Here is a 26446-nt window from a genome sequence, read left to right on the forward strand (position 1 = left end):
AATCTCAGAAATTGTTACATCAGTCCATTGCATTATTAGAATTTTTATTAATATTACTGCAGTGCCTAAGCACCGTTACCTATTCAATATTTTTTCTAAATAATCATAAAATGTTATTACTTTTTGCTGTAAAATGTTATTATTTATTGCATGTACTATTTGAGCTACCCTTGTAATTACCCATTGTCATACCCTCTGTAGTGTTTAGGTGTATCAACTATTGCTAAAATAAGGAGGTGCCCTCTAGTAGGAACATATGCTGCACTGAATTTAACAAGGTGTTTGGTTTTAATTAAAACTTTTAATGTATATTTTCAGACTTCACAGTTAACCTTTGTCAAATATAATAATAGTAATAACTGAAGGCATTTCTAGTTTGAGAAAAAAAAAGATCTTAAATGCTTGCAGGGTTGTTTTTTTAAAATCCTGATATGAAACTGCCTGGGAAATAAGGAAGAGGCAGAGCCCCACTTTGCCATGTTTTAGCCTGGAGTGAATTTTGATGGCAGAATTCCAAACCCCTATAACCCTGGGACTTTAAGTAAGCGTTGACATTGATGTAACCTGAGCAATACAAATGAAGTTGCTTTAATACTGTGGATGTTCAGGAGCAATGATTACTGATGGAAAATACAGAAGTGCAGATAATGTACAGGAAGAGCCATTATGAATTTGCCTCACCAAGTCCTTCCTAAACAGGTTTGTAAGGGGCTGCTATGGTTGGCAGTGACTTACATCTGCGTTGCCTTTCTTCACCACGCTATAGAGATAGGAAGTTGTAAGTTACAGCCTAAATGCTCAGCTAATGTTTTCTGCCACTTTAAGGGTCTGTGAGAGTTTCTTTAATTGCAAAAGATGGCTGGAGCCTCGCTCTGTTGTATGCTCCTAATTTCCTTCCCTTTTCCTTCTTGCCAAGTCCGCCTGCTATCCCCCTCTCCCAGCCCTGACATTTCTGTGTGCGGCTTCATGCAAGAAGTGTTTTTTATAGAGTTCACATACTCAGGTGTCTGGGACCTGCACAGGCTCAGCCTGTGTACAAATCTGGTAGATGATCTCATGATGTGGTTTGAATAGGCTCTGTGTGGTCAGCGCTGCTGCCAGCACCTGAGGGAACTGGGTCTCTCTTTCCACATTTCCAACACAGAGCAGGCTGGATTTGAAATAGGCTTGCTGTGAAGATGGAGGTTCTCAAAGCTCTTGTGCACTGGAGAAGCCTCAGAAACTCATCGAGAGGGAGACCTCTCGGCACTGGGTGCAGGATATACTGAAAGAGAGTCGTCTCTGTGACATGGGAATAGTTGCGCTGTATGAATAACTATACTCAAGGGGCAGCTGAGCCAGTTTCTGTACTGATGACACCTCTCTGATTCTTGAACTGATTCATGTTTCTTATAGTAGGAATTGGACATTACTGGTAATAACTCCTTCCTACTCCCCGCTTCCCTTCCTTTCCAAGGACAGGAATTCTCTTTTAACTGAGAAATTAAACGCTCTCTGGAGTGTTTTAATGAAATCAAAGTTTTGTTGCCAAGTCATCATTTTTACTCCGTCTCTCAGCCATCATCCTTATACGCACCCCCAGAAAACCCCAGACTAATCAACTTAGCATTGGGCATTCTGAAATGTTTGCTGAGAAAACAGCTCTGTTTTGACAGACAGCAATTATAGCACCTGGGCTATAGGCAGACTTTACAGCTCTTCTGGGGATCTCTTATGAATAGTCACCATGAAGCCAGCACAGCCCTGTGCAAACAAGCTTTGTAACCAAACTGCACTGATAAACCCCCTTCATCTCTGCACACACCCTCCTGTCCCAAAACTACTGAGTAGCATAGATGTTCCTCCGTTACCTGTTCTGGATCTGAAAACGTTCTCAGACTTTGTAAGGAAATGCTGCTTAGAATTAGGGAGAGTTATTGTCTTATTCAGATGTGCTTGTTTGAAGTCCCATATATGTGTGGGAGGGTGTCATACACACTCATTTTACATTGTTGGATTTGAATTTGTTTTTTCACGATTGTGAGAACTCTGCAGAATGTATGAAGGCTTGGAGTGATTCAACTGCATGGAAAATCAAGGAAGGGATGTCAATTAATGTAAACACAGCTTTCGTCTCTGTCCTTTGAGGAGACAAATTGTCCCATCTTGTTTCTCATGGTTAAATTGCTCATTGGTCATAAACTGCTTTTTTTTTTTTTTTTGAGAAGAAGCAATGCACTGTCTGAGGTCACAGTGTCCTCTGCTACCCATTCGAGTTTGTCTTGGAGAATCTGGGACCTCTTCTCAGCTGCCATTTTTTTCTTCCACTGCTTTGGTTTATGCCTACGTCACTCCTTGATCTGAAAGGGTTTAATAGAAACTAAAAATTCTCCTGTAGGTAGCATTCTTTCACTCTTTTCAGTAGTCTCTACTAGAGGAAAAGGAAAGGAAAATGTCTACAATTAGGTAGCTAACACAAGACATCAAAAAATGGTAAAATGCTTATTTAAACAAAATAATAGTAACTAGCCATATTAATGAAAAACTGCCATTAACTTTAATGTTGTAAAGCTGTTACAGTGTGATAGCCTTCTTGTTCTAAAACATTCTTTTTCCCAGAGTCTTTTGGGCCATTACTCTCAGCAGTATTTTCTATAAGCTGGAATAGGTTATATTTAGTGTGTGTACTTTATTTCTGCTTTGAGAGCAGACTCCCTGCTCTATTTTTAAATGAACTACTTCAAAATCCTTTGCAGTGAGGTGTATAAGACCAAAAACGTAAATGACTGACTTTTCTCTGAAGAAGGTGTCTGTTCCAGTCAGGCTGTTATTGCTTTCCTTCCCTCAGAGTGACCTCTGCTGTGAGCATTCACTGGCCTCTGTCAGCGTCTTGACGGGGCAGAGGGGCTTTCATACATCTCTGAGCACACTGTTCCCTTTGCAGCCAGACGAAAAGGCGCTGATCTCTCTGAGGAGTGCAGCAATGGCTCTGGAGCCACATGAAAGTCAGCGGTGTTAATCCCCTCGCTATGGCTTGTGGTAGACTTTGGTCACCACGCTATGGCATGGGTAACACTTTCATAGGACACACTGGTCTAGAGGGAAGGAAAAAAAGTTCCCTTGGTATTTGCTATAGCCTCAAAAATCACCTGGAAGAGCTAGAGTTTGGCACGTTACTGAGCTTTTCAGCATGTTTCCTACTGTTGCACAAATGAGCTCTCACATCTAAAAACTAATAATTGATGTCTTGATTGACACAGATGTGATTTCATTATATTTGAATTAAAGATTATATAGAGTACCGCCATCAAGTGGAGAGGACAGTGGAGATTGTTCTGATTTTTAACATTTATTCTACTTAGTTACCAGTAACTTCCCTTTGTCCCTATCACACCAATAAGTAAAAAAGCAAGATGTGTGAGGGGGGAAAGATAAAGCTTATGTTTCCTGTAGCTTCTTGACTTTGTTTTGCATTGAAATCGTGTTAATAATAAAACATATATCTGTCAGAGTTTTTGACAAGAGGATTGGGGATTACACATTCTAGATAAAACCTAAAAATTAAAACTTGGTTTTTCACTCCACCCTTAAAGCCATTCTGTATGCCACAGTTAAGCACTTTGCTGCAAATGATTAGCTGGAAAATTCTTATGGATCTACTGGTGCTAATTTCTACTTTATCTGAAGATGATTTTGCTAAGCAATTTAAGGTACGTTCCCGCCATAGTCCCTCAATATACCACTATCATGGGCAAATAAACTTTGCAAGATTAAAGGACATATAAGTTCTTTGGTCAAACCTGTATATGTTCATTTAATAAAAGACTAAAACAGCATCAGTCAACCCCACAAGTAGATAGTCTTATGATTACATTTCTCAATCTCTGCAAATTTCACTTTGCAACCTTAAAATGTTTCTTTATTCAGTATGATTTTATGTGTATTTTTAAATAGATGGAATGCTGAAAGTTTTTCAGGAATATTTAATGACTGTTTAAAGCCATTTAGAAGGCAGAGGGAATCCAGTCCCTTAATACAGCTTTTACTATATGAAGTCAATGGGAATTTTGTCTTTGGTTTCAGAGAGAACACCATTCATATTTGCTGTGGTGATGAAATGACCACATTTTTGTCTTAATGCCAGCATTCAAATTATGAAAAATCTGATCAATTATAAAAATTTGCTGGTTTCTGTTGGTAGTAAAATAGGCAGCATAATTAGAATTACTGGAAAAACAAAGTCAGATTTCATTTTTTTTTTTTCTTCAGTTCATTAAGCCATTTAAGTTATTTGCAGTATGTCTAAAATATTATTTTACTGGTTTGTGACATCCTTTATTATTAATTTGGATCGCATGGGAATTGAACAGAAATGGTTTTGCCTCTCGTCTTAGAAAGGCACTGTGGCATTCCATATCTCTTTCTTTTCAATATAAGAAACTGCTGAAGATGTTATGCATGTGTTGGGGGTGGCACGCCAAGATTTCTGGTATCTTAAGAACACTAAGAGAAGTTGGCTGAAGGGAATTTTGGCTCCCTGAAAGTTTAATAAATATTGGAATTCTGGTGAAATTCTAGAAGTTATGGAAATGCTAAAGTTCTGGAAGTGTTGCAGAATAGCAGGCAGGATGACTAACTTGCTGTGAATTGATTAACTGTTACAATTTGTGACCAAAGTAATGAATAAGCTGATAAAAGTTTCTGATATGGTAAAGAATTAAAGAATAGGCTTTTAATTAGTACCAGTCAACTTGATTTGTACAAGATGTGTAATGTTAAAAAAAAGTTATGTGATTCCTTGATTGTCTCCAGTTTAACTTAAATTTAAACTTTTTTTAAAAATTAACTGACTAGAAATAACTTTTTGCATTGAATATAATTATACTTCTGTAAAGGACGAATTCCCAACATTATGTACTAATGCTGTATAGGCAATATGCTTAAAGTAAGCATCCTCTGTCAGCATTTACCAATTATAGTTAAAACTGAACAGTGATATTTATATTTGAGCTTCATAGATTTTAGTACTAGACTTGATGCTAATAATAATTATATCAGTGAGCTGGAAGTAAGTATAAAATGACAGTTAGTGGAACCTGCAGGTGATAAAGAAAATGGCATAGTGTTACCTAATGGTGAAAACAGACATGTAGGGCAATTTAAATAGCTTCTTAATGTGAACTCATTTACACAAAGTGCATCTCAACATTAGGCATATAAATTAGAACAGTATGGGGACTATTGTACACTACTTTGAAAGGAATGACTTGGAAAAGTTGTAGCAGTGTTATGGAAAAAAGCAGTGTGACATTGGTGGCAGAAGGACTTTGGCTACATAAAGTAGCATTGATGAGTACAAATAGAGTGGGGATTTTACTTCTGTTTTATAGAGTAGTTGATACAGTTGTCACAATACTCTCTATAGTTCTAATATCTATAAAATGGAATAATATTAATATTAAAACACTGTTTATTCCAGTAAAGACAGTCTATACAAGGATTGTTATCTAGAAACTGAGGAGAGAAAAACTTGGATCAGAAAGACATATGACTTTCTGACAGCAAAAATTATTAACCACTGAGACAAACTCACAAAAGGATAGCAGCCAGCTCCTCATGGCTATCAGTCACGAGTAGATGTCCTTTTCCTACCCCCCCAGAATAAGTTATTGGCTTCAATGGGAGCAACTGGATATGATGTAAGTATTTTTTCTGTACAGGAGATCAGACTGGATAAAATCAATTAATAAGCCTTGATTCTGCCTGCTGTAAGCGCTGAAACAATCCACAAAAGTGAAGGAGATCCTTTAAGTAGGATAAAACAAAATAAAATAAGCAGGTGGAAGAAGTAGTTTTCCACACAACTGTTATCGCTTGTAGGAAAAGTAATCATGAAACAAATACCTTCAGGAGGGTTCAGTCTTGGACAATTCTGATGGGTTTAGCGTTACTTACATCTGGATTATCAAATCCTTCTCTTTTCCTCTTTCCTTATCCAGATTTTTTTTCTACTTTGACCAGTTAGCCTTCTTAACGTTCAGTGTTTGATGAATTCACCCCTAGATTTCCCCCAAAATTCCCCTCCTCTGTCATCTTCTCATATGTTCTTGTCCTTTGAAAGTCGTTCAGGTGTGTCTCAGTATATGTAAGATGCTTATTCCTAGCTATGTTTTCCATGAAGCAGCTTCCCAGGGACATGTTACTTTGTTATGTCTATAGTTTTAAGATTTGAAAGAACTTTGAAGAGTGAAAATAATCAGGATCTCTTCCGCTATAAGCTTCCTTCCCTTTTCTTATTCATGGTCCTTATTGTTGAATGATGGATACTGAAAAAACGTACCTGAGTGAAACTCTCATTCCGGTGATCCGTTACGGATCTGAAGGAGGCAAAGCAAGTTTTCCTTCTGTCCCACTTCGTGTCAACATGGAAAGCCTCCATTTGAAAAGCATCCTCTTGCTTCCAAGGAGAACAGCAGAAGTGCAGTCAGCACATTCCTCACCTTTATCTGAGAGACAACCAGAATATAAGGCAGTCACAGCAGGTTGCTCCTCTACAGCCCAGAAGGCCTATGTGATTTAAGTGCTTAGAGGTAAGGCTCCCTGCAATATTTAAGGCAGAAGTTACCCACTGCTTTGTTTCATGGCTTAAAATGAGTTTTCTGTTATTGTCTTTCCTCAAAATGTAACCTGTGGCCTAAGAGCAAGATTACTCTTAGCTGAGAATGAGTGTTCAAGAGTCCAACAATACCATCACCTCTGTCACCACCTCAGTTTCTTTTCAGGTGCCAAACCCAAAACTCAGATCACAGTCCTTGATCCCAGTGAGAACATCCATATTACAACCTGAAATGCATGGCGGGTTCTTCAGCTTGCAAAAAAAAAAAAGCCCCTCTCAGTGAAGGGTCTGCTTGCTAGCAGAGTTACCTCTCAATTCCTTTGTTGCCTTAACATTTTGGGTCAAATTCTTACAGTGCAGAAGAGACCTAAAAGCTAAAATGGAAAGAAAAGCAACAGATGGAGAATATCTATTTCTTGGGTGGGGAGCTGTGGCTGAAGAATAGGATTATATCAGTACGTTGACTCCACGGTCTTGTCACCACAGTAATCTGTTGCAGAAGGAGGTCGTTTCTAAAGGTGGTGTTTAGCGTTAAATGCAGCAGGCCTCGGGCAAGCTCGGGCCAGCAAGGAGAGGCAGCGGTGGGGCTGAGACCTATTGTTTCTGTAAGTGGTTGCAGGGCTGTCCAGGTGTCCTGATTTAAAGGCTGCTCCTTGAGACAGGAAATTGTATCTTGTTCTGAGGTTTACTGTAATAAAGTACATAGTCCTGGGGGAATGTGCTGCTGGGCCCATGAATCACTTTATGGGCTGGCTGTTCTGACCTCAGCCCTGTGATTTATTCACACCATACCGCAGCAGGAATGGCAAAAATGTAACCGGCGCATGGTCTTCCCAGCCTCCCCCTGCTCCAACCCAGATGGGCCTGTAACTGGGAGGCTGCCATAAATCCATAAACGCAGGTTTGCTCCGAGCTGGCAGTTTCACTTGTCTTGCCCAAGAGCTTTCTGCTGTGTGTCTGCTCAGGATTTGGTGGTAGAGGAATCCTCTTGCTTCTCAGGTGCTTCCTTCATAGTTTTGTGGCCTTGTAGCTCCTCGAGTTTCTTGTGTGAAGAAGTGAAAGCCTTGGTGCAATCATGGCACTCTTAGGAAAAATAAGGCAGCCTGAAGTGTGCAAGATTTTGGTAATCCTTTTTTTCCTTAAAGATAATAAATAAAAAAAGAGACCTGACTCTTTTCAGCTCAGGATGTCACTGTTTTACAGACATTACCAGATGTACAATTCTTATCTTAAGCAAATAGTAGTATTTGCATTTACAGAGGTAGCTAAATGATGCACTCGCATTCAAACCAGAAGTGACAGGCATGAAGAACAGATCCTGACTCAGTCTCACTAAGCCATGTTTCTATTTCAGTTGATTGTGTCTGTTTACGTTTGCAGTTGGCAGTTGTTAGTTTTCAAAATCTTTGTTGGGGCTGTTTCCATCCCAGTTTTTAAAAGATTTATTCTGTGCAAAGTGTCCTTATATTTTCCTGTAAATTAATTGATTCATACACTTCAGAAAATGTTCCAAATTTTTCCTGATCTTGTGCAAAATACCTGTTTCTTAAGGATCGTTTCAGGATTGAAAAGCTGTCCAGTTCACTCATGTCCACGCTGCCTCTGTTATTTTCTGCCCTGTCCTCTGAGAATCTCCATATAACTAAGTGTAAATCTCTATGGTATATTCTTGCCATGAATTTGTCTGTTATGATCTAATCATTTTAAATAGTTTAGACATTATAGGAAACTGACAGAAAGCCATTTTTCCTCTAATAGTTTGTAAGTAATACTGTAGGATGAAGAAGCAGTAACCTGTAAAGCAGTCCTCTTCCTTGCAACATGCTCAAATGTCTGCCTTAATCTTCTCATCCTGAAATCAACCTTGGAAAATATGCATGATTTTTCTATAAAGTAGGTAAAATTTAAACATCTTGAAATTTAGCAAGAAATTTTGTTTCAGGAAATTAGCCGAATCGCAAGTCTCAGTATGTAAGTAGATGCCAAATCATACTTAGCAATGGTGCAACCAATTAAAGGACAACTATATCAAAACAAGCAAGAGGTTCCTTACAAGAAGGTGTGGGAACTTCCATTTATCTATAGTGTAGAAAGGTTTTCATGAAAGCCAGTCTACCTGTGTGATACAAGCTGGATTAAATTTGTATCTTCTATTTCATATCCTTGAAATCGGCATTTTTTTACTTTTTCTAAGATACTGGCGTTACTTCTGTATATTTGCATGTGATAATCTTTCCTCAACAAGGCAGTTTTCATGGGAGTTTCATTTAAACTACAGGATAAACACAGCTTCAGATTTTTCACTCTAAAAGGTGTTGGTAGCTGGAATGTGCTAAAATGAGGTTTTTCCAGTTCTCTCACATGTGAATTACTTGCTCTCTCACTTTAAACATGGTGCTTAAGTTTCATCTACTTGTGTCTTTTTACAAAACATAGACAATAACAGCTCACTTTGAGATTATTGAGCCTCATTAGTTTGATAATAAAAACTCTTTAAATTTGTACATGAAAAAAGGCTTTGTATAACAGAATTGTATCATTATGTTTAGCAGGGTTCTGATAAAAAAGGGTTGTCAAGGGTATGTTTCCGCGGTTTAGATTAGGCTTAACAGTGCTTGTTCTGGAGCAGAGTACGCATGCTCAGTCTCCTAGACTGTTTTTACAGCATGCAGCTCCAGTTTCTTCTCATTCTTCCCATGAAGAACAGGGACCGGGTAGAGGTAAAAACAGAAGACAGTAGAAACCTTCCTACTTACTATAGAATGCCAGTTGCTTTAAGTGTCTGGAAAGTTGTTTATCTTCAGAGCTCATCAGAATATACTGTAGTGCCAATTCAAACAAATCTTCTGCACTAAAAGACAGCAAGTAGCTACACCTAATTTCAGACATGGATCTGAAAAAGGAAATGAAATGAAACCTCTTGGGCCCCTTCTGCTGCAATTATGGAACTAAATATATCCAAATTTTATCCATAGCCCCTGACACCTGCTCCATTCCTGTCCTCAATCCTTTCAGCAACTTCTGTTTGTTTAGAAACACTTTTTTGGCACTACTTAAGCAGTGGTCATTGAAGCTACCAGGAGCAGGAGGCAGTGATGCCTCGATGCTGAATGGAACTGCTTCTATCCTCTTTTTCCCCTGCTGCTGCTATTCCTGGTCTTATCCAGACACTTGGCATTTCATGTGCTCCCTTTTCAACCCATCTCCTGGGCAGCAGCAGCAGCAACCAGAAAAGACTGAAATCCATTAAAAACATTAAGATTAGGGTGGAACAGATGCCAGCATTAGTGCTGCTGTTGCCACTCCTGCCAAATGGTAAGACATCCTTTGCAGAGTTAATGTAAACAGTCCCATATACTGTGTCTTATCTTACAGGTAACATGTCTTTTTAGAAATCAGAGAAGGTGGTTCTGGAAGAGAGACTTGGACTGTCATAGAGAAGAACCCTCAGAGAAGAGGGAGGAGGAAGTTAGGTGAGACACGTCTAGGTTGGTAGTTAGGCAGACAATAACTGATGAAAGCAATGTGTAACTCTAGCAAGAAAACTTGATGAAATGCAGAGGAAAATTGAGATGTTTGTAAAAAAACAACAAAATGAAGTAGCTGTAAACATCTGGTATGTAACATGAAACCACACGTCACAGGGATAATGGCCATTAATGGGACATAGAATAATATTCACAGCTGCAATGTGGGTACAAGTTGTTCAGGAAAGCTAGAAATCAAGTACAGGTGGCATATATTAATGATATTGGACAATCTGAGGAAATCGAAGAGTGATAGCATGACTGAAGTAACATTACTCTGAGTCAAAATAATGTAAGGACCATAAAAGAAGGTATACAAAGAGAGTGGATGGTAGCCTGCTATGGATTTTGGGTGTAGAGTTGTGGTATATGTAAATAACAATGGAGGAATTTTTTTTTTTTATGGGAGACGTCTATTTATTGGATACAGCAGAGAAACTGCTGGACTTATTAACTCAATATTTACTAGATCCCTAAGAAGTAATGGTTTAAGAGTTCAGGACTGTAATAAATGTTGATCATACTAGAGAAGAAATCATTGTCAAAACCAACTTCAGCTGTAGCTTTTGATATTTTGAACTGATTACATGAATTTAAATAAAAAGCTATGCTAAACAAGTAAAGTTTTCAATTTCAAAGTACTAAACTGAAAAATCAAGAGTATCAGGTAGCAAGTAAATTGGACATAAGGACTCACATTCGAGTGTAGAGGAAGCAGGGAATTTATTTAAATCAAAAATTAAAACTATGAGGTCTTTGCATCCCAAATAAAGGGGGAAAAGTGTAAGGAAGAGTTACAAGCCTTACTGGCTGTGTATCTGCATCCAGAAGGAAATTAGCACAGCCTTAAAAATTGATCAAGACAGAGAGGTATTTCTAGGAGGCAGAAATGACAGGGATAAAGTGAGAGTTGTGAAAACTCATGCTGAATTAGACCTTCCAAAGGAAATCAAAACAAATAGTAAAACATTCTATAGCCAGAGATATAAAAAGATCAGGAAAAGAAGTGGAACCACAATGCACTAAGGACAGGGCTAGGATTAGCGATAGTATGCATGTGGTCCCAGAATTAAATGAATGCCTTTGCCTTGGTTTCCAATGAGCAGACAGATGAAATACAAAGACAAGAAGGTATGGTGACCTGTCAGAATGAGCATGTCAAGCATGGAAACAAGACAGATGCAGAAAGAAGTGAGATGAATTATACTAACCAGAAATAACAGCCATGGTAGTCATTTAATGAGGAGGTGTATTCTTTATCAGTTTGTGTCTTTGATTTGAGTCTAAAGGTTGGATAGTTCTCTTAAAACAACCATGTTATAAATCATGACTTGCCTTTTTCACATGATCAGAAACCACGCTAAGACTGCAGTATTGCTGTCATCGTTTGACTGATACAGCTGAAATGTCTTTCTACTGTCTTTCACCTGGGGTCTGATTCATGAAGACGTAATTGAAGAGCAGTTGATTTCACTCTAGTAATTCTGGTTGTTTGATATGTTATAATCAATGTGAATTCCATTATTCACTCTCCATTCTTACATTTTGGCAGTGCTGGCTTTGGCAACTAAGGGTTTGACCCTGTCACAGAATCTTGAAGAACTGCAGTTCTTCCAGGGATAAGGAACCTGTGATCAGATTTGGGTTCCTCCTGTTTATTCAGGGCTAGTTTTTAACTGGATCTCCAGGCCACAGGGAAAATCAGTGGCGCTTACACCAGGGAGGGAGCGGGAACCTGAAAATGGGAGGGCAGAACCATCTGTCTCAGCAAGAGCCCTGTCTTGTGTCAGCTTAAGCCGATTGTGAAACCACACGCTAAGCTGAAGCTCAACCTGTACTTGACCATGTCATAGGAAAAGAAACAAGAGCTGCTTTTCTTAAACGGTCATTTTTCAAAATCTGGTGGATGTATTCTGGTGGCCTGTATTGCCTGGATGAAAATTACATCTTAAGTTTGTGCTCTGTTTGCACTGCTGCTAAACTGCAAATAAAGAAAGACAAGGCAAGTTTCAGGACTTCCTTCTCTGAAAAGCCAGCTCTGAGGAACTTGGGCACCTTGTGAGTACTTCTGTGCCTCATACAACTTCTGCACCGAAGGCTGGTAAAACAAAGAAAGTTGTGTTAAAAAAAAAAAGCAACCAAACCCTACCCTTTATAGGGACCAATCTCCCATAACATCAGGATTGAAGGTTCCTTCTAAAATGTGCCACCTTTGAGAACTCCCGCTCTTCACAGGCAAGTAGGTGTGGCTCATATACTATCAGTTTAGCAGCTGTGATATACAGCAGCCTCTTCCTCACTGGAGGAATTAATCAATAAAAATAATTCAGGAAATTAGTAGTGGGTTGGAAAGTCCCTCTGAGAAAGCTCTAGATTTTTTTCTGGACATGCTGGCAGACACAGTCTAGAGCTGTACTGCAATTCTGAGTGCTCAGAGCTCAGACACACGCAGGACTAGGAATTGCAAGTCTTTGCCTCAGGTGCCAAAATGGTAAAATTAAGATGGAAAGCTTAAGTAAAAGAAGGGCTAAAACATTGATGGGAAAGGTAATACAAAATATTTATAGCATTACTTGGGACTATATGAAATATTTTGAGAGAAAGAACTTTGAAAAGCATTGCTTATCAATCTAGACGTTTAGGATGTTAGAGAAAATGTATATAGGAAGTCTAAATATGTTATCAGTATCTATTTCTTTTTTTTTTTTTTAAAGAAGGACAGCACAAATGGTAATGCTTCCTGTGTCTAAAATTAAGATTGATTATTATTACACTATTCACACAATGGAAAATTAAAGAGGCATCTCTTTTGTGACTGCACAAGTGTATTCACAAAGAATTTATGATTTTCTCTCTTGTTTTCCAGTTGTGGTCACTTGTATGTAATGACATTGAAAAGAACAGTAAAAAGGTGTAAATTCAAGGCTTCAATTTGCTGATGACTTTTTATGTTCTTCTCACTTGATTTGCTTAAATTTGGAATTCCTTTTCTGATAACTGTGAAAGTGTAGATCGGGGGTGAGAAAGACTGCTGAGGTGCCATCCAGACAAGGCAAAGGTAGGTTGCTGATTCAGGAAACAAGTACAGGAATGGAAGGAGTCGTATTATCCCTTTTTACTGAGGGTGTAAGGCTGTGTTTGGGAAATTGATTTGCAGCTGTTATTAAAAGAGCAGGTAGTACCTATTGCCAAGTTTCAGGTCTTTTCCCCTCCTTCTTGCAGCAAGAGGTTGCTACTGTTTCTTTTGGATAAATGTTTTGCTCAGTTTGGGATACGTTGTGCTTAAATACTGCCTAAACTGTGGCTGATGCAGAATTTGGCAACTTGTGTATTAGGGTACTGGTCTATTAGCATCTTGAAACTATGTTCTCTGGTATGACTGCCAGTATTTTTCAAGATTACTTTTAAGAACCAAATCCGATACCCAGAGCTCTGCAAAGACTGCCTCCTCCCTGTGAGGTACTGCAGGTTCAGTAACCACGCTGACAGGATGGTGGCTGTTATTGCCAGCATTTCAGGGTGTTAGAAACTGGAATTTGCTCTCTGCATGATTCAGAGCAGTTGGAGTTTTGTAATTTTCTGAAGATGTTCTATAACCAGCAAAAAAAAGTAGAAAAAAATGTTGATTTTGGAACTACCAGTGTAGAGGTGTTGACAGAGTTTATGATGAAAAGGGGGACGTGAGCTCCAGGAGAACTGTCCCATTGCATCAGCTGTTTGGTGTGTTGTATTACTAATTACTTTTTAAGAGTTTATCAGGTGTGACCCACCCAAACAGTATCATTCTACCAGACTCATGAAGTTACTACGTACGGTGTCCTAACACCTTTATTTCTAAGCTGACGCCTAAATGTCTGTCTAGCTCTCATGATACTGCAATACTTTATCCAAATCTCTTTGCCTGCTAGTTCTTTATGTAGTTGTCACTTCATGGGAGGTTTTTTAAAATTCATATGCAAATAATACAGTTCTTATTGTAATGATGATTTGCCATGGTAAGTCTTACAGATGCCTGTGATAGAAAAGCATTTTATGTAGGCTTTGAGCAAGTGCAGCAGACAAAAATCAGGCAACTGAAGCGAGTGCTGTACAAGTATCAGCTTTTTCCTTCTGTGACAGCTGATGCCCTTACCGCTGGAGTGAGTAAACAGTTTATGAAAAAGCAGAACCTTTCCAGTTTGAAGCCTTGTGTATTAAAGGCATAACAGCCATAATTGCAATTTATCTTAATATGCCAGGTTGAAAACTCTAGCAGGTCAGCCATTCCTCATGGAAGAGCAACAGCCTCTGTTGAAGGAACTGACTGGATTGCTATGAGCTTGTAGCTACCTGAGCTCTCTGAATTTGTGTCAGGCCCTTAAATATTGTAGTTCAGTGCCAGTTGGAAGGAAAACAGGTTTGATCCCTATAATGAAACTTGGCCTGATGGAATCATCCCAGTTCCTCAGTGACATTAAAATCAAAGCTGCTGATCTTAATATTGCTTTTATATTATCTCATCCACACTTCAAAAATACTCCACATAGGAGGAAATCTCATACTTTGAAACAAAATTATACAGAACAATGTATAACATTTCTGTATGGAATTTGTGTTCTCTCTGACATATGTAAACATATTATTCAAGAACATGTATAGGTTTTGTTTTGAAGCATCATTAATTCAGCACTGTTTGCAGGCTGGTATTCTTTCTAATTATACAGCTGATAAATATTGCAGCATTATGACCCTAAGTACTGTGCTGCATTGTACAAAACTGCTTTTTAAAATTCACTTTCTGTTATATTTAACAAAAAAGATTCATATACTTTACTAGGAAGGAGCTGTGAAGGAATTACATAGTCTCCTGATACCAAGTGCTGTAGAGAACCATTTAAAGACATCTTGATTGTGTTATTATCTGTAAGCCAGAGGACAAACTTGGCTACCCTGGTAGTTAAAGCATTTTTAGTGTTGTGGATGAACCTTTTTATTACTACTTATTGGTCTTACCCTGCTACAGCTTATTATCCAGGAATACAGCATATTAGTCCTGCAGTGCTGAGAGTTACTGAGTAGTTAGAAAGTCTCATCTCCCCATTTGCAAAAATATGCTGTGGTTCACCAAAGAGGAATGAAGCAGACTGGTGTCTGCAGGGAGATGTGTTACAGTTTTGACTACACTGCACACTAAGGTGTTTTGGTGCTAATGGGATTTGGTAACCAAATCTGTACGAGCTGTAGTTCCTTATTTTCTAGGTTAATTCAAGTACTTGGTCACACAAACTACAAAGTCATTTATTTATCCTCACCCAAGCCGATACAAGAACTCTCATCCGTGCTGTGTATGTCTTTTTCTAGGGCCTCTGTAAGCATGTCTATGAGATGCTAGTACCTGCCGTTTTTACTAAAGTCACTGCAGCTGAAGTATTCTCTAAAAAAAATATCGTTCAACATCTGAGGTTAAATGCTGTATAATTCTTTAAGCCCTTTCTTCTCTGTTACAGAAAGATTTAGAACATACTGCTTTGCTGGGTGCCTCTATTCCTACAGTTTCTAGTGTCAGTAATTTGTAGTAGTTTAATAGTACATTGTTCTGATTTTTAAGTTTTCATTCAAAAAGAAGACTGTTTCTGTGGTTGAGGGTCATTCTTAAAGGTTTGCCTTGACTCAAGGCCTGTACAGAAAACTAAGTTGCAATTTAAACTGATGTCACCTTGCTGAGTTATCCTCCCAAAACCAGACATTTCCATTCAAGGTCTGAAGGTGTGCCTTTGCACACTATTTTTTTGTTGTGTGTTGACAAAAGTATTAGGATGGCCAGTAAATGCAACAGGGCAACCTTGTCAGGAATGCTTCAAAGGCTCACAATATTTACCATCAGAAGAATTTAGTCATGGCAATTTCCAGTGGCTTCTCAGTTCTGCAGTCATGACTGCCTTCCATAAGACATTTTGGTCCTATGGATCCATCAGTATCTCAGAGTTGGAATCATTCATTATTGCAATGTCCTTGGCATCAGCTATAAGAACTCTCAGTCCCAGCTGAACTGCAGACAGAGTGGAGACTGTGGATGAATCGGAAGTACTCCAGAGGTAGCTCTATTGCCATATAACTATTCTGTAGCCATCTATTTTAAAAAAGGCAAATCTTTCTTTGCCTTATTTTTTTAAAGACTGCAGAGCAAATAATGTTGATGTTGATCTTCAGATTATATCCACCATTATCTGTTAAGAATTGAACCTACTGGTCTTGGTACCACTCCAGTCTGTGATGATCATGATCCACATTCAGTGAAAGGCTTCAGCATAAATAGAAGAAAAAAAATCCCTCTCTTTTTGTTGAATTCAGAGTTAATCCTAAACCTCTTTTCACTAGATTTTCTACATTACTGCCATTTCTGGTTTCCCTTGGTAATATTCAGTCTGTTTTAAAGTGTGCTTACCTCTTGTGAGCTGCTATACAGCTCAGTTCAGGCTACAGAACCTGCCGGAATGGAGAGGTAAATAGGCATTTTCCCCCTGCTGAGTTGCTGTTGCCACAGCTACGCTACTCCCGCTATCTGAAATACCTGAACTAACTTAAGTGAGCCATGTGTATGTAGTGACTCTGGCATTAGCTAGCATTTTAAAAGACCAGCCATCTTGGGTTATGGCTGCAAGTACATGCTTTGCCTGCCTCTTAGAACATTTCAGGATCTCCAGTGTTGTGAACTGAAGACACACAGTTTGCCAAAGAAGCTAAGCCTGTACCACTGACTGTTACCTAAACTGAAGCTGAGCCTCTATGACTGACTGCAGCACTCCTGACAGAAAGGTCACATTGGTGTGGTACCATTCACAAAGCAGCCCATTTTCTCCTCCTTGCTACCTGACCTGTCTTACAGCATGTTCTTCTGGTCTCCCTGAGGATAACAGCTCTCAAGAAGGGAAACAAGTCAGTTTCATAGCACTTTTCAATCACAAACCTTGTCTTTTGCGTGGCGAGATCTGCTTTTTGTGGTCGTTTAGAATCATTTTAGAAATTCCAAGCTCTGTTGAGAACAGTAGTACACCATTACAGGCATCTCTCCTTTCAGCAGAGCTGGCAGTGACACCTGCACTTCTCCCATACGAAACAGCGTACGTTTAGATTGCAGAATTCAAAAATGTGGCTACAATGCACATATCACATCACAGGATATTTTTCTTACTTTGGTTCAAACTTCATCTTGTTTCAGTTCCAGAAAACAGTCAGAAAGCCACAATGCCTTTCACCCGACTTCTTGACGAGCACCCCTGTCTCACACATGATACAGCACTGAAGTTTTGGCCAGTAGGATGTTTTTTTCTAAGGCATGGTGGCGAAGACTATGTAGCAAAAAATAAGTAATGGACTGTATCTGTATCTCACTGTCGTGGGCCTGGAGTTTTCACTTAAGAAGTAGAGATGGGCAACAAAGGATTTGATTGCAGAAGGTATGCTTTACGTGCTGTTTGAGGCACCTCCAATTTCCATACCAGAGTAATGGCTGTATAGATACTGTTACAGAGATATTCTTGGCTCTGGTCCTGAATCATCAGCGAGGATTGTGGGTTTGCTATTAAAAGAATAAGTGTTTCTTTAGAATCAAAACAGATTACTCTAAAGAAAGTGAAAATTACCAGAGCTCCAAGCCAGTCTGTCTTTCCCAGGATACCAATAGCTAGAAAAAAGCAGAGGTCATGGATCATGTTCTGTCACTTCACTCTATTGATATTTTTCATGTTTCAGGCAGACACCCAAAATTGGATAGTTTTGCATAAAGCAAAAGCAACAGAAACAAAGTGGCAATAATAATGCACACATTAGCAGTCGTTCCCACACCCACAATCTTGACGCTACAACTGGGAATCTGATGTGCACCTTTTTCCTTTCTTTGTCTCCATTAAGCCATCAGAGTGTTTGCATTTCTTCGTAGAATAAATGTATTTACAGTATTTTTCAGTTATCCTAAAGTGTCTAAAAAACCTGCCTCACTTTGTGGTATTATGTCTTGAAAGACAAGAAATAATTTAAGGTGCTAGTTCTTCTAGATATGATCTAGGCAGGATCCACGTACTCTCTAAACTGGATCTGTTAGATTTTTTTATATGCTGGTAGTCCACTTAAAACAAGCTTACTCTCTTAGCGTGTACAAGAAACCCCTGTATAAATCCAGAGCTAAATTCCACCCACAGAAAGTCCATTTTCTAAGTCCATTCTGCTGTCAGATGGTGAACAATTTTGCCTGTTGAAACACACCTTTTCCTCTTGAAATATGTTGGGTTTTCACACTTTTTGATACAGGGTGTATGACTTCAGTTGAGAACATGATATCAGCAGATTTCCATGTAGAGCTTCAGCAAAACTCTAGCAATCATTGGAGTGACTGAGGGGATGAACAGAGATCACTTCTTAGCAGTGGTTTTTTTATGCTGTAGTTTCTTCTGCCGTGCAGTGATAGAGGTCTTAAGCTTTCACTGGCATAAATACTTCTAAGAGCTCAATCACTGACTGGGATCAGAAAGAATCCAGGTCATACATCAGTCACCGTCTTCTCACCTAAACCTGTAATGTGTAAGAAGTTGTTTTTCCATCCCAGCTTTCTGAAAGCACTCAGGAACTTTGTCATCGTTTAGTCAGTTTTCACCCATTGTCTTAGCCACACTTCCCACCTTTCAAGGGAGAGCAGTATATATTTTTTTCCACCTGTAAAAAATAACAAGAGCTTTTTAAATGTGGTGTCTCATCCATACAACTCTCAAAGATAAACAACCTCGGAACCTGGTGGTTTCTGCTATGGAGACAGCGTGCCTTTCACACTACTCTGTGGGCAAAAGTGTGGTGCTGGCTATTGCCAAGCTGCGTTAAAATGTTGTAGCCCTGAGCTGCTTCTCCAAGTCTACCATCTTCTCAGATCTGTCAGCAGGACTGTACCTGTAGTCGCTTCCTGGTCCCATTCAGGGTTTTTTTTAGGAGGCAAAACAGTATTTTTCAGACTTTTTAGAACAAGGTGAAGCAGCAAATATATATGCAATTATTCTTACAGATTGGAGAAGGGATTACTAAGTAAGTATCCAGGACAATAAGTTCTTTGTCCCACTGAGCTGCAACCAATGCAAGCTCTCTGTCTACATTTTACGTACTTAGGTATGCATCTCCCCACGCCCTTGATCTAAGCACTGAAGTACCTGGTGAAGCTATTTCACTGTCCATCTTCAGAAATAATACAATATTAAGTACATCTTTTCATGTTCACCAAGGTCATAAAATTTATAAAGTTTTCAGCATTTTAAACAGGTAAAAATTTCTGTACTCCAGTAGTACCAGCCCTTTCCCTTTTCAAGCCTTCAGTTTAAAAGTCCAGGGTGTTAGATGCATATGTTCAAAACATCAATATTAAATAAACTCATTGTCCCTTTGTCCTGATCTCCTCTAATTTTCTCAGTCATGTATTCGTTCACATGGAGCTCAGTGAATACTTTCTGGAGCAAGTATTTTTGTTTTAGCCACAATTACAAATTCCTAATGAAGATTAAGTTGTTTAGAAAGAAGATACAGAAAAAAAAAGAGAAAGCTGTTTTACTACAAATAATTCTACTCAAGGAGTGGTAACAAGTGAATGAGAAAAAGCAGATTCAGTGTCACTGCTACCATTAACAGTTTGCCAGTGTTATCCTAAGTCGCCAGATTTTGATGGGTCTTTATTAAAGCAGATCTTGACAACAAACAGAAAGGTATCATTGGTATAATTAAAAGCAATCTTAATAGTTTACATTAAGCTTCTATAACTTTTCTTACTTCTTTAATAAAAGACTAAGTATTACAGCAATGTTATTATCATAATAATTGCTATTGACATGATTAGCAGAATAGAGTCATAGAACCGTTAAGGTTGGAAAAGACCCTTAAGATCATTGAGTCCAACCGCTAACCTATCACTGCCAAGTCCACCACTCAACCATATCCTCAAGCACCACGTCTACCCTTCTTTTAAATACCTCCAGGGATGGAGACTCAACCACCTCCCTGGGCAGCCTGTTCCAATGCTTGACAACCCTTTTGGTGAAGAAGTTTTTTCTGATGTCCAACCTAAACTTCCCCTGGCGCAGCTTGGGGCCATTTCCTCTTGTCCTGTCACTTGTTACTAGGGAGAAGAGACCGACCCCCGCCTCGCTACAGCCTCCTTTCAGGTAGTTGTAGAGAGCAATACGGTCTCCCCTCAGCCTCCTCTTCTCCAGACTAAACAACCCCAATTCCCCCGACCGCTCCTCATAAGACTTGTTCTCTAGACCCTTCACCAACTTTGTTGCCCTTCTCTGGACACACTCCAGCACCTCGATGTCCTTCTTGTAGTGAGGGACCCAAAACTGCACACAGTACTCGAGGTGCGGCCTCACCAGTGCCGAGTACAGGGGCACGATCACTGCCCTGCTCCTGCTGGCCACACTATTCCTGATACAAGCCAGGATGCTGTTGGCCTTCTTGGCCACCTGAGCACACTGCCGGCTCATGTTCAGCCGGCTGTCAACCAACACCCCCAGGTCCTTTTCCTCCAGGCAGCTCTCCAGCCACTCCTCCCCAAGCCTGTAGCGTTGCATGGGGTGGTTGTGACCCAAGTGCAGGACCCAGCACTTGGCCTTGTTGAATCTCATACCGTTGGCTCCAACCCAACGATCCAGCCTGTCCAGGTGCCTCTGTAGGGCCTTCCTGCCCTCCAGCAGATGGACACTTCCACCCAGCTTGGTGTCATCTGCAAACTTACTGAGGGTGCACTCAATCCCCTCATCCAGATCATCAATGAAGATATTGAACAGGACAGGCCCCAACACTGAGCCCTGGGGAATAGTTTTAGCACATTATTTTTAAAAAGTCATTCTCTGATATTAGCAATATTAATTATTTTGTTTATAAACTAGAGCCGGTAAAAATTTTGATTGTTTCGGAATCTGGAATTTTTACTACTTTAACCACATTTAGAACTAAATTTTTAGATAAAACGTAGTTAACAAAATTTGTAGTATTCAGAGCTTGTTTTTCATCATCACTCCTGCACAATGCCATCTTTCACACCATCTCAAATGGTTAGGACCTCATTTTATTCCCTCTTTGCAAGGTGATGAGAGGTGGGACAAGCCACCCCTATTGGGCAGTAAGGCCAAAGTTTTATTTTATGACCTGTTGCACATCCTGATTTGGCCACACCAGCTACAGGTGAGAATTAAGTTCAAACGACAGAAAGTTGTTTTCCCTAACATAGAGCAATCTTTTGAGATTATTTGAGAACTGCTGTTTTACAATAAGGGCTTTTGTCTTTGTCTCCTCTCTTCCTAGTATCTATAAATGTTTCTGAACTCTTACAAATAGAGTATTTTGTTATTGGGAAAGAGTATGTCACGGTTGTGTTTCTATATCTAGTTATTATAGTGCTTGACCCTCAAGATCTTGCTACAGAACGTTCTCATTTACACCATTTCTGTGAGTCTACAAAAGGTTTGTGATGAGGGCAGGGCTATCTTTGTCTTAACTACTCAGGACATCCATCCAACAAGCTTATTATATTGGTTACTCACATGAAAAGTCAAAGAATAGCTCAAATATCCTTGAAGGCATCTATTTCAACATCTGTCATGTAGCACAAAAGTATCTGTGTCATCATTTCCTTCTGGGAATACACTGTATTGTTCAAGTGTTTTCAACAAACTTGTCACATGCCACATTCTTCTAAAACAGCTGCATGAATAGGCAGTATAACCTAATATAATTTAACACAGAAGTCTTACGATTAGTCCAGTATTTGTGCACATATTCTCAAAATCTGTTCTGGAAATGTTTAGAAAATTATAAAGAATGAAAATGTTCAGCCAAAGTAATAATAAATGGTAGTTATTAAAAACTGAGAAGCTGAGTGCAGAATAATAACATATTATTATATGTTTTTTCTTATCCTATAAGCAATAATTTGGTATCAGCATAGTCATTTAGGGGGAAGCGGGTGGGTCTTGACTTCCTGCTCCACCAATGGATATATAACCATGACAAACATATTTATTACTGCTCTTCAGAGTTGCACGCTGCTATAGCCTTTATGGGGTATGTTCAACTCTTTGTAGAGAATTCCTCTAAGTTTGCAGGGTAATAATGTATTTATATGTTTTTTTCCAGACAAGAAGCCCTTCTTGCTGCCATTAGTGAAAAAGATGCCAATATTGCTCTGCTAGAACTTTCATCCTCTAAGAAGAAGACCCAAGATGAAGTAGCTGCACTGAAACGAGAGAAAGACCGTCTTGTGCAACAGCTCAAGCAGCAGGTGGGTAGAGAGGGCTAGGAAGGAACACAGTTAATAATCTGGTGTGAGGTTATTATCTTGATTTATTGAACTAATGTATAATCCTGTCGTATGTTGGAATAGAAAGTGCATAAATAACAGTTTCAAACTAGCTACCGGTCATGAAGTCTATAAAACATGGTGGGGAAAGAAGTCTCAGTGCTGAGGGACCTTGTGTCACTGCCCAAGTAGTAAATGTGGTAGAATGTATGGGAAACTGTGAATAAAAAGGACATTGGTTATTATCTTCTACAGGCACAAATAATCACAGATTCAGGGAAATGTAGTGATACTTCTTTTGCTGGTCTATATTTGTTTGGGATTTTGTTTGGAATTTGTCCTTGCTGTAAAGCTCAGATATGAATGTGTTATACCACACAGTCTCTACCATGATTTCTAATCTGTGACAGAAGCACTATATGGGAATGCCAGCTACTAGGGTGGTATTCGGGAGGTCTCATGCTTGTGAGGAGATTGGTCCTTTCCTATTTCTGGCCTTTCCCATTTCTAAGATCTTTTTGTGTTGGCATAATAATCAGAAAAAGTGTGTTTCTATTCAAACCTTTAATATTGTGTTTCAGTATCCAATGCAATGTGAAAAATACATTGGCAGTAAAACACAGGGGAAGCAAAAGGCATCCCTGGCAATAAGAGATTTAGGATCTGACAAATCTGTGTAGATTTTTCACTTCAGCACTTCTGGTGGGTTTTTCTGAGTTATTCCCTTGCCACATTCCCTGTAATAGGACATATGCTGCTGCCAATCCAGTGTCAACTTCTTCAGTGCCACCGATTCCATTTTCATAAACTTTTATATGCAACATTTCATCTGTCAAACAGATGATTTCTATTGCTGTCAAAGACAGCAAGACAAAACCAGGCCTGCTTTCTGATAAGGGATTTCTCTGCTTCTTCCTTAGGAAACACAAGTAGGTTACTGGCACTGTATTTTTAAAATAAAAATGATTGAAGTTTTAATTTAAGAACAGTAATTTCGATGCTTATACCAGCTTCAAAATGAGCAAGAAGTGTAGTTTACAGTCTTGTATTATTTACTTTCAAGCAACAGTCATAATTACTTTTACTTGTCAGCCGGATGACCTCGTACTAGAACAGGATTCAGAAGTGGTCACAGTGATGTAAAGTACTCATTTTCTTTGTGTAATTGTCCGTAGGTGTAGCACCCTTAATATGCATTACCACTCATTCCAAGAGAAATTGGAACTTCATCAGTTCTTGTTGTCCTAAGTTTAAATTCTACCACTTTCACACCCCTTGCCCTTCCCAGTTTCCTCCTGATTATCCTTTGTGGGTAGATGGAACAATCTTTAGTGTTCTCTGGTGGGTTTTTTTCTACTGAATGTTTGTGTATATTTATGTATTAAGGTTATGATTATGTGTAATGACTTAGGTTTCAGTTAGGTGGGTTTTTTTAATGTTGTAGTTCATATCATTAGTTTTCAGTGCTGATAAGTCTTACAATGTCATATGCTGTTCCTAAAAAGACTGGCCATTTCCTTCAACAGTGCTCATTCTAGGTGCTTTTCTGTATAGGTGTGGGATACTTAATTTCCCAGATAAACTAAAACTGCAAAGGAGGTTAATTTGAAATTGTTCTTGCTATGAAGTGAGACCAATTCTGAGCTCATGTTGGAGCAATAGTCCTTTTACAAAACATTCTCTGCAATATCCAGATGCCTTTGAGGTTTCTGGTTCCAAAACTTCCATGAGCTACAAAGACTCATCATTGCTTAAGATTGTATAAGATTGTCATCTTAAAAAAAAAAGAAGCAGAAAATAATATCCTCAACACATCTGTACTATGAGTAGTATAAGTATAAACATAAAATCATAGCTAGTGGGGCTGCAAGGTATTCTCCAGTGCATCCCCAATCCCCAAGGCAGAATATATGTTTATATAAAAACAATCTAAACTATATTTAAACCATGCCTGAGAAATATTTATGTGACCTAATAGAGATATGACACATCCTTCCCAAAATCTATCCTATATCTTAAAGAGGTATCATCTTTTATCCTTTTTTGTGTGCAGCCTTCAATGCACTGAAAGAAAAGCTTCTCAAAGTTGCTTATCATAGTAACAGTATCACAGTAATACCACCTTTATAAGGTGCAGGGGATCTGACATCGCTTTTTTTTTTTTTTTCAGTACCAATAGTTTTGGTATGTACTTTTTCTGCATCAATTCAATTCATACCAACTTTGACAGCTCCACAAATAGGAGATGGGTCAGAAGAGAAGGCTATGAGATTTTACAGGATCCTCATTACTGATATAGTCAAAGCAAATCCAATTTTTCCACGTTTTGCAAATAATCTGTGTACTTGGCCCTTGTGGTCCTCTTCAGTTTTTACAGGTCACCAGCCTCATATTTTCCAACAAAACAACTATGCTGCTTCCTCAATTTAAGCTTTCTCTACATGGACCCTTTTCCACATCTTCAGAACAAAGGTCCATCTGTGTTTGCCAGCTCCACAGGACTATATAGTATTTCAGGAACTTCCTAAAAGTTTAGCTCTAATTTCTAAATTTACAGTAGAAATTGTGAATGAAGAAGATTTCAGACTTGCAAATGTATTAAACACAGCTGTTCAAGAATAGCAAGTGAATCCAGTTAATCAAGATCTCCTAGAAGGCTTTGAAATGCAATTCTGGAGCCTAAAAAGTTTATTCAACCCTTTAGATTCAGAACTGGGATCCTAACCTCAGTAATTCTTTCCTTCTGCCTTTAAGATTGTTTCAGAGCTGTTCAGCTCCCTGATAAGTATTTGGTATTTCAGTCCCATTTCTAAGAAATGCTTAGACTTTGTGGTGGGAAAGCAGCTCTTTCAGTTGGCTGGCAGGCACAGCTGACTAAAAGATTCCCATTTCCACGTACATAGGATGCAAATAGAAATGCTGAGCAATATCAGAAGGGGGTGGTTTGTGTGAAGAGTTATGCATGCTGTGGTAGGTACCACAAGCCTGATTTCTGAATCTCACTGCAAACTGGAAAGAGCCTCTGAGAGAGATAACGCTTTAGGAAAGCAGTTTTCTGCTACACTGCAATAGTGAGTGTGAATGGATCCAAGTGTGTATGATAAGATTCAGATTATGCCTTTTCATTGCCTGTGCTGGTTATCATTGAGTTGCTACGATGGCTACCACTGTTAGCACACTGGCTTACTGTTAATTGACCTTTCTTAGAGTGTAGAAAGATACAACTGTCTCCCAGAACAAAAACTCATTCTACTGATAAGCCTCAATTTACTTCTTGGAAAAAAAAAAAGTTCCAACTTCTTCAACCCCACAATTTCAGGTGATGTTAGTTAATTTAAAAATAGTGGTGAAGGCACATAGATTCATCAAGGAAACGTTGTGCAGATTCTGGAGGGCTCTGCAGATATTTCTTGCATTAAGTCTCCTTTGTCCCTTCCCAACACTGTGTCACGTTCCTAGTCACTCGCAAGGGAAGGGTATTAGTGCAAAAGAGAGGGAAGGAGTCCTGCCAAAGACATTTTGGTTCTTTAATTTCTTTAAGTATGTGTATTAAAGTTTGGATGAAGAGAGGCATTTCGGAAAGAGGATATGGCATCAATGTTGTTTTAATTTAGAGTTTCTAGGCTCTGAATTGCAGGAATGTGCCTCAATATAGAGACCATTTCCTAATGAGGCACTCGGCATTGACCAGGCTTTCCAGTAAATGGAGCTGCCTGTTTCATATTGGTTGTCAGTTTGTATGAGGGATTTCCTCGATCATCGGAAAGGCAGGCCAATTGCAGGGCGAGGGTCACCTGCTAATGTGGTCCCAATTTACTTCCTCCCAGAGTACTTAGTCTCCGTGAGCAGTTCATGGAGAAGCAGTGGTTGGGAGGCTGCTTCACCAGAGGGGGCCAGGGCTGTTGCAAGAAAACAGAGCTGAAAGTTGTCTAACAGAATCCAGATGTAGCGTGGCGAGCGCCAGCCAGCGTGCTCGGATTATGTGCCATACAGAAGCCCCTACGACGTGTGTCATGC

The 26446-nt window shown here is 39.1% G+C and overlaps 1 protein-coding gene across 7 annotated transcripts in view; it reads left to right on the forward strand.

The window, feature by feature from the left end:
• ERC1 (ELKS/RAB6-interacting/CAST family member 1) overlaps positions 1–26446 on the forward strand; it is a 304598-nt gene that overhangs the window by 223172 nt on the left and 54980 nt on the right. For all 7 annotated transcript variants that reach the window (XM_064458288.1, XM_064458330.1, XM_064458316.1 and 4 more), the window contains one exon: positions 22267–22411. In XM_064458288.1, the coding sequence (XP_064314358.1) occupies positions 22267–22411 (145 nt within the window). The remainder of the gene's footprint in view (positions 1–22266; positions 22412–26446) is intronic.

The sequence above is a fragment of the Phalacrocorax carbo genome, chromosome 1, assembly GCF_963921805.1.
Source record: "Phalacrocorax carbo chromosome 1, bPhaCar2.1, whole genome shotgun sequence".
NCBI lineage: Eukaryota > Metazoa > Chordata > Aves > Suliformes > Phalacrocoracidae > Phalacrocorax > Phalacrocorax carbo.